The sequence below is a fragment of the Octodon degus genome, unplaced genomic scaffold (genome assembly GCF_000260255.1).
Source record: "Octodon degus isolate 3935 unplaced genomic scaffold, OctDeg1.0 scaffold00047, whole genome shotgun sequence".
Taxonomy (NCBI): Eukaryota; Metazoa; Chordata; class Mammalia; order Rodentia; family Octodontidae; genus Octodon; species Octodon degus.
The window spans coordinates 2,739,250-2,752,480 of NW_004524623.1; the positions used below are offsets into that span (position 1 = coordinate 2,739,250).

General features: G+C 44.7%; 1 protein-coding gene across 2 annotated transcripts in view; it reads right to left on the reverse strand.

The window, feature by feature from the left end:
* Nucleotides 1–6: 6 nt before the first annotated feature.
* The window catches only part of Grip1 (glutamate receptor interacting protein 1), a 269,779-nt gene continuing 256,554 nt past the window's right edge, over nucleotides 7–13,231 (reverse strand). For both annotated transcript variants that reach the window (XM_023716318.1, XM_023716316.1), the window contains exons 23-24: nucleotides 5,313–5,459; nucleotides 7–1,458 (exon numbers count right to left, since the gene is read on the reverse strand). In XM_023716318.1, the coding sequence (XP_023572086.1) occupies nucleotides 1,228–1,458; nucleotides 5,313–5,459 (378 nt within the window). In that variant the 3' untranslated portion in view covers nucleotides 7–1,227. The remainder of the gene's footprint in view (nucleotides 1,459–5,312; nucleotides 5,460–13,231) is intronic.

The window sequence follows — 13,231 nt, forward strand, 5'->3', positions numbered from 1 at the left end:
GTGAACTTTTCCTTTAAACAAAGGACACAGTGTTTTAAGTGCTTTGCCTAAATGGTTGCTTGAATTATTCACCAAAATGAACATGTTGGGAAAATAATTGCTTCAACATCCTACCGTCAATATACAGATCTATTTTTAATATTTATTAAATAACAGTTATCAGTGTAGCTAGTCAAAATATCTGAACAAAAGAAAACAGTTGCCAACAAACAAGAAAAGCAACTGTCACAATTTATTGCTTTGAGGAACGGTGATAATTGGCAATGCATTTTTGTGAAGAATGTATTTACAATTTTGAGAAGCGGCATGGCTCAGAACAGAAGATAGTCCAGTGTCGTCTTTAAGTACATGTGCTGAACACCCCTCAATAATACCGGTTTTCAAAACATCTCAAGCAGTATGAGTTTGATTTGCCTATCATTAAGATGAATTTCATTGTCATAGACTCTTCATTCTCTCTTCAATTCTTAGTCTTGAATTTTAAAAATAGGATAACTAATTCTCAGTGTTACTACACACTAATTCGTTATCAGAGAATTTCAGCTATTAAAAAAATGTGTCCTTAAAAAAAACAGGTCACAAGACATATCCTGTTTGATAATTTGTTGCATAGGGAGTAGCATACATCTTAGTTAAAATCATTCCTATATTCGGGCAAAACATTTACCTCCACCTATTATGGTCTCCTACGTGCATCATTGCGGAAACGTCTGAAGCTAACTTGATTTGATACCTGTACCCCTCTCATGGCCGCAGGCCCAGCGGCTTACCCAATACTAGTTCCCCTAGGAGAGCCAGCTGTGCGAAAAGCTATGTTAGCCAAATTCTTACATTAATGATTTCATAGTAAGAAACTGATTTCAAAGTGAATTAAGGAAATTATCATAGATATTTCCAAACAGACAGTTCTCTTTTCAAAAAGTGATAGGAAGATGAAACTTGTAAAAAATTTCCTCTGATGTTAAGCGTGGGGAAGGACAGCCTATTTTTCTTTTCTCTACCATTGGGCCTGGCAGGGATCTGCCTGCCGTATACCATAGTGGTCACCAAAAAAGATACCTCTTCAACCTGAAAAGGGAAGTGAACATGAGCCATGAGAGAGATTTAAAAGACCCCTGTGCTTGCAGTTAATGCCACATGATTACCTGTGCCTCGGACGGCACAGAAATCTTGAAGAGATTTTAGCACCATAGATAACGTCTTTTGTCCTGCTTTATAAAAGTGTTGCTATAATGTGTTAGTGGGTTCTCGCGTCTCCAGACTACCACCGTGGCTAGGGTGTTGGAAAAAAGCACTGTTCTGTTCACTCCAGTCTCCTCCGGGCAGAGTCTGTTGTTCTATGGACTTCTGGGAAGCCAGGGGGTTTCTGCTAATGACCAGATCCAGCTTGTTACCAGATTCTGCTATGAGGGGCACGACAAGGCAGCAGTCGAAGTCTCTGGTTCGGACGTGATTAACCTGAAAGATCGAGAAGAGACATTCTGAATGCTGGGTGGAAATGAATGTTGAGTAGTGCTGGATTCGTAATCCCCCAAGCTCCCGAGAGGCAGAGCATAGTCCGCCGCCGCTAGGATTCCACTGGGATGGCCATGGGCTCGCTAATCACTCTTGCTACTATGCTGTAAGGCCCTTAAGAGCTGCAAACAAGCATACACCCTCGCTCCTCATGCCAACAAATGGCTTTATCCATGTTGGTGTTCCGCTTACTGGTTTTTACCCCTCTTTACCCCTCTTCATTTGGAGAAAGTGAGGCTGGGAGTGCAGAAGAGCCTTGCCTTTGGTGAGCAGCTGGTAAGAGTGGAGCCAGACCATCATTGAGGGCAGCCTACTGGTTCCCAGGCCCGTGCTCTTAACCGTGACTGAATTACCCCCCTAAAGTGAGCGCTTCCCTGCCTTCTACAGGCTCATCTTCCATTTCTCCTCACCAGTAATAGTTTTTAAAATCACATGCCCTGCTTGCACTCCTTGACTCTTTCTCCTCTCCTCCATCTCCTGAGGTCCTGGACTTCTCATTTAAATGGTGCTACTGGCCAGGACACCAGCCATGGCCAGGAGTCCTCATCTTCTTCAGCCGTCAGTATCTGCTGCTCTGAGCACCCACTGGTACTTCAAGGTCTCTCCCTCCCGTAACAGAATGATGCAGCAAGGGCTGGTACCAAGAATACACATCCAAAGGCCTAGGCCAGGGGCCAGAGATAAGAATTTAGAAGCGTCTCTTCTGCCAGCCAGCTGAATTCCCTGCTCTTCTTACTTTTTTTTAAAAGAGAGATTATTCACACATTTGCTCTGAAACAAGTGACCTACACCCTATTTCCTTGTGTGTGCTGCTAGTGGCTGTTTCTGTGTGTGTGTGTGTGTGTGTGTGTGTGTGTGTGTGTGTGTGTCTCTCTGTCTCTGTCTGACTGTCTGTCTGTCTCTATCTCTCTTGTGTGACCTGGAGAGAAAGCCCTGCCCTCCTAATTCACTGGGCCCTTCCTGTCCTGGATCTACAAGCAAATTTGTTTTCTTTGCTGGTGGTGTGCTGAATTTTCTTCTTGCATGTGAGGAAATAGGCAGCACCACCCCAGGCCTGCTATTCCTGAGACCCAGAGGGTGGTCATGGGTCAAATAAGACCCTGCTGGCCTCTGCCAATACGCACATGTCTCCAGTGAGGGACCCTTAGTTGTGAGTCAGACAGCCAGGCATCAGGCCATTCGCCAGGTAAAAGAAACATCCTGAAAAGGCTCACTGTGAGTGCCCGCGTCTAGCTGTCCTTCACTTGCTGGCCAGACGGCATTGCTGGCTGACCTTTAGCTGGGGACTCTCCAGACAGCTGGTTCTTAGGATGCCCCTCTATTTTGATCATCTTACTATTTTCATTGTTTGCCTTTATTTATTTATTCATTCACTTATTTGGTACACGGTCTCACTACGCAGCTCAGACTCAGCGATCCTCCTGTCTCAGCTGCCCCAGCACTGGGACCACACGCATGTACTGCCATGTCTGGTTTCAGTGGCCAGCGGCACATCTGGGGTTCTGGGGCCAGCAGGGCATGCAGTACTGGGGATCAAACCTGGGTCATTGCGCTTGCTGGGCAGGTGTTTAGACAGCCGAGCTATCTCCCAAGCCCCTCAGTGTTTGCCTTTTAATATTATTCTGCCATTACTGCTTCCTGTTCTTTGCATGCTGTTATTGTCAGAATTCTATCTGTGGTTCTCCTCTTTCTTTAGGTTCATCACAACCAACTTCATCTAGATCCACACCATCAATAATATCTGAATCCCTTAGCTCTGGTTGTAACTTCTCTCTTGAGCAACAGATCCAACCTACTGACTTCTTGCCCAAGTGCTCTAGAAGGATGGGCCAAAGTGTTTTACAGACACAAAAGGTCTGAAACAGTTGGTCACACCTACTGGGTTTCCATGACTGGCTCTTCCACTTCCCCACCCCACCCCTGTTAAAGTAGGAGGATACGTTGTCATCTTTCTACGTTACAAATCATGCCATACTTCTGCGTACGAAACCACTATGCCTTCAGAATAGTCTGAGAACTTCCTTGTGGCCTTTGAGGAATTCATAAGCTGAATCCAGTCTATGTTTACAGCTTCAGCTTTCATGAAAATGGGGACAGTTACAACCAGAAGTCAAGCATGTGACTTCTGGTCACATGGTGCACCAGGAAGCAGGTGTAGGCACGATTCCCAGAGACTCAATGTGGACTAGAGTGCATACAGAAAATGAAGTGTCCCCCAACTCTTAGGACAACTCCTAGTTATTCTATTGCCAAGGTAAGTAGGTTGGCATCAAAACTATCCCGCTGATCAATACAACTCGCCTTCGTGATGCATCCCTGCGGGGCAGGCTGTGCATGGCAGCCTCCCCTGTGAGAGTGAGGGCGGCTGAAGGGCACGTTCCAGCTGAACGTGTTTCTTAGACTGATGCCAACCCTCACCTTGGCTTGGAAACACTCTACAAACTATAGGATCAGGAATTTGCTCTGCGAGATGACACTAAACCTGACCACGATAAGAACTACATTAAGTTAAGGTCCAGCTTGCTGGTTTCTGATGTTGAGATATTGAGATACCAAGCACTACAGAGAATAAGGTACCAGCCCTATTCTCAAATAGTTCATGATCTACTGAGAGCTATGTCCAGGGAATCAGGCAGTCATAACAAAATCATTCTATCAAAGGAAGGCATCATTAGCCTCTACAAGGTACGGGGCACAGAGCCAGGCAAAAGAGCCACCTGTGCCTCTGCTGTCCAGTCTGCCTGCTCACTATGATCACCCCAAGAGACTGAAAACCACACGGAGGCTGTTTCTCCTGCTTGCGACGATGACTTGGAATTGGCCTGGGCACCGGGATCAATTACCAGGAGATTCTGTTTTTCAGCCACAGTGGAGAATCACTAGTTTAAGTGAGGCCAAAAGGTTAAACAGGAGTTAGGCAGGTAGGAGGTGGGGAAGAGTGTTTTGAGGTAAAGGGAAGAGCATGCAGCGAGGTGCAGGGTAAACGCATGACTTCTGGCCACACGGTGTACCAGGAAGCAGGTTTAGGAGCCAGGAGCAATGGAAGCACTCCCATCGAGTGGTCTGACAGGGTCGCGGAGCAGGGGCCTGAAGTGGGAACCTTGCCTATGCAAGTGTGAGGCAGGAGCATGCCAAGCTCCGGGGCGCAGAGGTCAAGGCTTGCCCTCTGGGTGTCATGGAACTCCAGGGAGGCCGGCAGCATGCAGCAGGGTGGTGGGGTGCGACATTCGTGTAGTAAATGAGAAGAGGCCAGATGACGTCCTGGCAATGGAAGGAGAGACCTTGTTTGTGCTAAAGACTGGGGGTGGAAAAAGTAGATTGATGGTGGGTCGGAGACAGATAACTGCATAGTAATGGTTTAGTGTGCGTCAGAGATGTGTGAGGGGTCCTTGGATGGTTGGGTCTGTGCAACAAGATTTATTTTTGTCTTTTTGAGACAAGGTTTCACTATGCAGTACAGGCTGGCCTTGAACTCACAAGTGATCCTCCTGCCTCAGCCTCCCAAGTGCTGAGATTGTAGGCACGTGCTAACTTGACCCACCAGTAATAAGCTTTAGTTTGGGCAAGAGGCCTCTGAGTTCAGTCAAAACACTGATAAGAAATCAATGAATTGGACTAGGATGGGATTTACTAAGAACTGAAGATTCTTTATTCAGCTCTTCATCATTAGGCATTCCAAAATCTGATGACAAGGTTTGATAGAATAAAGCACAGAGGACCCTACAAGTATAAGAATATTTGGAGGAAGTTCCCAGTTTTGACTCGGTGAGGAATGAAGATTCTACCTGAAGTCTTACCTGTAAGAGCCTGTCGTAGGGTTTTAGGCCACCAAGATCACCTGGCCCAGCTGGGCGAATATTTTTGACATACACTCCTTTCTCCAGCAAGCCATCTGCTACACTGAAACCAAAGTCCTCCATGTCAGAGTCCTTGTACAAGGTAACCTGCAAAGTGAGAAGTGTGGAGAGAAATGTCAGCTGGGCTGGCGGCTTTCTCCTCAAAGTTCTTGAGGGATGGTCTCTTCAAACTGACTTTAGTAGCATAATAAACTTATAAGCATTAGGCAGTTACCCCCACCCAGCACTATACCTCTTTTTCCACCCTGGGAACATGCTTGGAATACACCAAGCCCCATCCAGAATTGCCGAAGAAAGAGAAATGGCGGGTCCTCACTTGTCTGCCTATCTGTCTCTCTAATTACCGGCAGCAGCTATACATACCAGAGAATTTCCCCAGGGCAGCTTGATGTCTGGGAGCAGCCGTCCTCGGGTGAGCAGCAGCTAGGGGCTGCTGAGATGTGGAGGTAAACCACCGGCCTTTCTTCCTCCCATCCCTGCCATGTGCTGTGTTAAAGACAACACTCTACGTACCCATGTTGAGCAAGTACTACGATAGTCATTATTTTTTGGGCTATGGTATCCCAGGCAGTCCCATCAGCCCAGCACTGTGCTTTTGTGACTAACTCCTTGCCCTAGGACTGGCTTGACTGGCCTTCTAGATACTTGCCTAGGGACACCTAGTAACTGCAGATGTCCACCCTTGTGTGCCACAGGCCTCATTTTGTTCTCTCTGCATGCAAGGCTGGGACTGCTAACTACAGCTTCCCCCAGTCCACATTCCTGCACCTACCCAACTGCTTGAGGCAGTCTGAGGCTACGAGAAGAAATCATCTGTATATTCACTAAATGCATGGTGTCCCTTCTAGATTCTAGGCAGAGGCCTGTGTGCTGGGAATAGCAGTGAACAAGAAAAGAAAGAGGCTTCCTGCAAGAGGCAAACACGTGAACAAGGAACAGCTGCGGAGGCCTCTGTAGGCTGGACACCAGGCCCGGGCTCTACGTAGTATTCACACTCGCTTAACTCTAAAAGGCCCTTTTTCTGTGTGATTTACTGGATAGCTGTCGCAAAACCTGATGTGCACTTCAGTAACAATTGGGCTTGTTTTTAAACTGTAACTTTAAAAAAAAATACCTACTTTTACATAACTAATAAATGAACATTTTTTTTTTAAAGAGTGAACATTACAGAGCTGTACAGGGTAACTGAACTTCAGAACATTTACAGCAGCTTCATCTTTTTTATATCACATTTTATTTCAGAGGTACAAAATACAAAAGCGGTCAGTTTGTAGATTTTACTTTACTGGATGGAGAGCTACAATACCAAGCAGCCTGGATCAATACTATTCGCCAGGCAGGCCAAGTGGCTTTGGCCATCTTAGAGGAGAGAAAATTCAATTTTATAGAGGTTAAGTCATCCTCTTGAGGCCACAAAGGATGAATGGTGGAGCCACGTCTGTCAGACTCCGGACACAAAGGGCTGTACCACTGCACTCCAGTGCCACTCAGAGCGCGTTGTTTCATTGATTCTGTGATGCATGCTTTTTTATTTACCTTCAAATTTTACACTCTCTGCAATCAGCCTGTTGTATAAGTGATGACACCACAGAGCCTATGAAATACGGTCAGTATGTCAATTGCCCCACCTTCATCCTTCCTGTTAGTACACCGGAAAGAAAGGATTTGACCTCTGTTGCAGCTTTGTTTTTTGGAGTGTTATTAACTTACTTTTTAAATTAATTTTATTGAGAAACAAACAGCAATGAGACAGTTTCAAAACTGATCAGTAGGGCAGTTTCTATAATCAATACATTGCATATAGCTTTGTTTTAAGGGAGGAAATGTACTTTCCTACTGAAAGTGTCTTCCTGGGTGGGAGGGGTGGGAGGAGCCTGTGAAACGCGGGTCTCAGAAGGCTCAGGACCCACGGAGCAGACATCTACAAGCCTGGGACTCTGCAGCCTCACTCTCCTGCTCTGTGGGTGTGTCTGCGCTCAATGCCACTATGCTGAGCTCCACCTCTATGCCAGGTTCTGGTTTACGCACTGAGAATAAAGTAGGATATATTGAAAAACATTGCCATAGTGGTAAGCAAAACAACCTTTATGAGTTCAAAGACCAGGGGAGAGATCTCATTTAATTTTTCTTCTTCTTCTTTTTTTTTTAATTTAGTACAGGGTCTACAGGGTCTCAGTACACAGATCGGACTCATAGTGATCCTCCCCGTTTTCAGCCTCCTAAGTGCTGGGATTACAGGCGCGTGCCACCATGCTCAGTCTCAGTCACTGTCTCAGCACGTCCTGGGGAGGGGAGGGCCGGCACAAGATAGATAAGAATCTTCCTTTTAACTGAGGTGGTGTATCTATTGTTTTTTTTTTAAAATCTGAAGTGACCTAATTTTTGTGGATCACTTTTATAGCACTCAGTTATACAAGTACAAAGCAGAAGTTGCACTTTATTAATAAACTCTGTGTGTGTGTGTGTGTGTGTGTGTGTGTGTGTGTATCTCTGAACCTAGCATGCATATTAACGGGGAGAAGGATTTTAGGTCACACTGTGTGATTCAGAGGGCACCCCCAAAGCAGAACTCATCCGGAAAGGAGTGAGGTGACCTAGGCTTACCTACTTGGCAGATAGCTCCTACCCCAGCTCTTTAGATCCTTCAGGTGTTAGGGTGTTGGTTGGTTTGTTTTGGTTCATGGATCTATCCTAAATCCTTAACTTAGCACCTGCCACACGGGGTATTTGGTTGACTAGAAAGGCTGCTTCTCTCACACCATAGGGTTGAAAACTAGTCATGACATGCCGTGTCTTTATTTTTTCTTTTTTTGTCTTTATTTTGGAGACAGGGTCTTGCTGTGCAGTTCAAACTGTCTTTGAACTATATAGCCCAGGCTGGCTGGGAACTCCCAGAGATCCTCTGCTTCTACCTCCAGATTGCTGGGATTTCAGGCATGAGTCACCACACCGGGCAACATGCCTCTAAATGTCACTGCAGAGAGAACAGATGTGAACTAAGGTGAATTCGGAAGTTCAACTAATCTCCCTCACTCTGACCCAAAGCCTGGCTGGGAACTCAAACCTATCTGGCCACAGCAAGGCTGGACAGGACAGGAGGGAGCTCCAGTGGCGACACTGTGTGGCCACAAGAAGTAAGAGCACCTCCCATCTGGCACCCAGGCTCCACCTAGGTGGGCTGAGGAAAGTTGGATTCCTGGACAGACAGGAAGGCAGAATGGAGGCTCCTTCAGCAGGAAATACTAGACTCCATGCTATTAAGGACGGAGGGGCGTGCGTACATAGGTCAAAACGCAGACACAGTGTTAACTGTCTCAAATAATTTGGTGCAGCAGGTTATACAGAAAAATAAAAGCTCTTGAGAAACCTGCGTGAGGTCAAGCAAAGAGAAAGCCTCAGAGTATTGGTTTAAAACAAGGTTTCTGACCCTAGAGGCTAGATCTTTCCATGGCACAGCACCTCTTTACAGAACACGTAGCTGCTTTAAAGCTACCCAGGTCCTGCTTGGAATCCTCACCCCTGAGAAACAACCCGAACAAAAAGGCTCAGTGCAGGAGGGGCACTGCGGTTCTTTTATAATTTGGGATTCTTTTTTTTCCCCCTTAGGCCATGATGGGAGCTTTTTGTATCTCTTTCCTAATGAAAGGGAGAGTTGCTAAAGGAAGATTTTTTTTTTTTTTAAATGAAAAGCTATAGACATATTTAAGAGGAAGGAGGCTGGAATGATGAATTCTCATATATCCATTACTCGGACCCAACAGCTATCAAATGGTCGCCGCACTGACTCCATCTACCCCTTCTTTTTTCTTCATTGGAGTAATATTTTAATGTCAGTGTCAACCCTCATGTAATTTCACTCCACACACTACAGTAAGCATCTCTAAATAATACAGTGAGATTGCTGTTTTTCTGAATAGACATTTCTTAAAGACATGAAATGGTTAATAAGTAGACTTCTGATCATCAGAGAAGGGCAAATCAAAATCACAGATACCTTACTATAGTTTGATGGGCTATTATCAAAAATGAGAAGAGCAAAAAAATGCTGGTGGGGCTGTGAAGTTAGAAGTGTGAGTTAGAACAGCCATTACGGATTGTAGTATGTAGGCTCCTCAAAAGCTGAAGAGTACCACTATCATGTGACGTCACCATTCTCTACTGGGAATATTCCCAAAGGAAGTGATGTCAGTGTGTTAAAGAGATACTTGTGCTGTGTAGTGACTGCAGCAGTGCTCAGGATAGCTAAGGTACAGAACCCCTTAGGTAACCACAGACAGATGAATTGATTCAAAAACTGGTGAAATCCAATGGAATATTTCTCATCTACAAAACAGAATGGAAATTTGCATGGGAGTAGCTGGTTTCCCAAGCTCTACTTGCTAAAGAGGCCATTTTTTGAGTCCAGTTTATGCCTTTGGCCCCTTTACCTAAAATTAGGAGGCTGAATATGCTTGAGTTGTTTCTACATCCTTTGTTCTTTATTGATCCACATGCCTGTTTTTGTGCCAGTGCCATGCTGTTTTCATTACTGTACCTTTGTAATATACCTTGAAATCTGGGATTGTGATGCCTCCTACTTTGCTCTTGGTGCCCAGGGTTTCTTTTGCTGAGTCTCTTCTGGTTCCATATAAAGTTTAGAAGATTGAAGCTAGACTTGTATCACCATGTACTAAGCTAAAATCAAAACGGATCAAAGGCCTGGTGTGGCGGCCAGCCCATACTACACAGCAAGACCCCATCTCAAATATGTATACAGAGAAACAATCTGCTAGAAAGTAAGCCAGGTAAAACTCTTGAAGTCATAGTTGGCAAGGACTTTTTGCACAGAACCCTCATTGTACAAGAAGTAATAACAAGAATCAGTGGGCCGGGGAGATAGCTCAGTAGAATAAGCGCTTGCTTGCCAAGTGCAGAGTCCTGAGTTTAATCCCTGGTTCCAATTAAAAAAAAAAAAAAAAAGAATCAGCAAATGGGAAAATATGACAAAGCTTCTGCCCAGCAAAGAAAATAACCAAAAGAGTCAAAAAAGAACTTATGGGGAAAATTTTTTGCCAGCTACCTTTCAGGAAGAAGGTTAATACTGAGAACATACAAAGAACTAAAAAATAGCTAGGATCCCACCCCAAAATAAAAGACTCAATCAAAGAATGAGCAACTGAAATAGACATTCATCAGAAGAAGTACAAGTGTCGATGAAAACATGAAAAATGTTCATTGTCTCTGGTCATTAGATAAATGCAAATTAAACAGCACTGAGATTCCATTTCACTCCCGAAAGAAGGAATAAAGTGAGATTAGATAACAAGACACAAAAACACAGGAAGAATGAGTTCTAGTGTTCTACAGCACACGAAGGTAGCTATAGTCTACAGCAATTTATAATGTATTTCAGAAAAATCTTAAGGTCCCCAACACATAAAAATAATCACTATTTGAAGAGGCAGAAATGCTAATTCTGCTGATTTGATCTTTATACATTGTAAACATGCATCAGATTATTGGAATGTACCCCATAAATACATACAAAAACTACCTGTCATTATAAATTAAAAAATAATAATTATTCACGTGACAGAAAACTAGATGAAGTACACACCAGCTTCAGGTGCAGCAGAGAGAAAACAGAACATGTTTTATGTATAACCTGAATGTCACTAATTTATTACTGGTAAAATTAGCCTCTATGTTTCCTGCCCTCCAGTAACTGGCTCATGATTTTCCCCATTGTCTTGCACACGGGTTCTGGGGTCGGTGTCTTCAAGCGAGGACCTGCGAGGCCCACACAGCACAGCGGTTAGGTCCTAAGCCTCCTCGCATCTAGACACGTGCCGTCCTGTTTGCCCAGGGCCACTGGCTTGCAGTTATTCCCTTTATCAGGGCAATGATGGCTGCAGCTGTAGAGGTGCTGAGCCCGCAGAGAGTACCAAGCCCTCTGCACAAGCACTTCGGCTCCTGTGCCAGTCTGCCTCATAACCGAGATGCCTGCTTAGTGACCAACAGGCAAGAGGCGCATAGAGTATGAAAATGCGGACAAGAGGATGAGCCCCTCCGGGCGGGGCAGGGTGACATTTCAGCGCTACTCAGATGGGCCAAGCTGAAAACTGGGATGGGCTTATGTTTGAAATTTTCTATTAAGGATTTTGAGACCACAGATTTCTAAAGCCATACAAGTGAAGCCACAGATGAAGGGGAACTACAGTGCTGCTGACGCTGTGGCACCTGTGTGTGGAGTGTCCTTCCAGCTCACATACTTCTCTACAAGGAACTTAGCTCTGGATGTTTAGGGCAAGGGGATCCCCGAGGAGGGCACGACCAGGTCATGGGATCTGGTGCTTCCTAGGACTTCACACCGCACAATCGCTCAATGACTTGTCCCGCACAGGGTGGGACAAGTGATGACAGACTGATTTCTCCATGGTGAGGCTCTTCCTCAAGCTTTAAAGGTTGATCCACAGATAATCGCTGTGTGACTCAGTAATTTCATTTAGCTTTTAAAGTGACAATTTTTGTAATCCTATTAATCTTCTACTAGAATTATTTTATAATGGAGCAGTCTTTTATTTTAATCTTTTATTTATTTGGTACAGGGTCTTGTTTTGCAATTCATAGTAATCCTCCTATTTCAGTCTCCCCAGCGCTGGGATTACAGGTGTGTATCACCATGCCAAGTGTCCATGGCTGGCACGACATGTGGTACCAGGGATTAAACCCAAGTCCTTGCGCTTGCCAGGAAGGTGTGCTTATAGTGCCAAGCTATCTCCCTGTCCCGTCTTTTTTTCAATTAAGTGTTCCTTGATTACTTTAAAATGAAGTTTATATAAGAATGGCTGAATGAATGTTAATTCTTTTCAATTTCAAAACAGAGATTTATTGTGCTATATGCACCATTCTCATGGTGTTCCAATCAGAATTTCCGTGTGCAAGAGGAGGAAAAGAAGGAGGAGCTTTTGTTACAGAACGTATTAATGTGTACTTGTATTTTTAACCCGTTGCACCAATATTCTTTTGGCCGTTCAAAATGCTTTTATTTTAGGGCACCAGCAGCCCTTCCTGTTGATTCCTTTTGACTGGATCCATTTGTTCTGATGGCGTCTTTGCTGTCTGGCCCAGGATATCACAGAGTCAGTGTGAGTATTTCCTGCTGCTCATCCGGAGTCAGCCATAGCCCTAAGGAACCTTAATTGGAGGACATATTGCTGTTTGGTATGCTAGTCCCTTTCCTTCTATCAGCCCTTTTCAATGGAAAGGAAAGGAACAATGAAGGGAAGAAACAGAAAGCAGACAGAAATAGTAGCTAACCGCATTGCCCGTAGTCTGGCATTCTCTGGCCGTTTATGAGGGGCATTAAATCTCTCTTCTCAAGGACCTTGCTTCTGAGCAGCTTCTCAGCTTTATCAGTGTCATCTCTTATCCCTTTGTCTGCTGTCTTTGCTCCTAGCCATGTCCTCTGCCTGTGACAAGCAGCACACTTGGGAAGAGGCCATTGTCCCCCCCCCCCAACCCTCTTAGCTGTCTCTGTCCCACTTGCAACTGAAGACCTGAGGCCCTATGGACCCTGTGCTTTTGGCCGCCTGGGTAAGGGGATTAGCAAACTCAGCCTCCTTCTTGATGTACACCTGGATGCGCAGGTCCCCAAGCCTAAGTGTGCTGCTCTCATATCTGTAATTTTTTTTAACAGTCATCCAAAATCTTTTGCATTTGGAAGAACATTTGGCATAGGCTTGGGATAACTGTAACAAATGTTCTTTATTGGTCAGTTGACCTGTGGTTCTTGGGTATCTGTTTGTTCTACAGGCCAGAATTCAAGAGGCAAACATATCTATATCTATATCTATATCTATATCTATATCTATATCTAT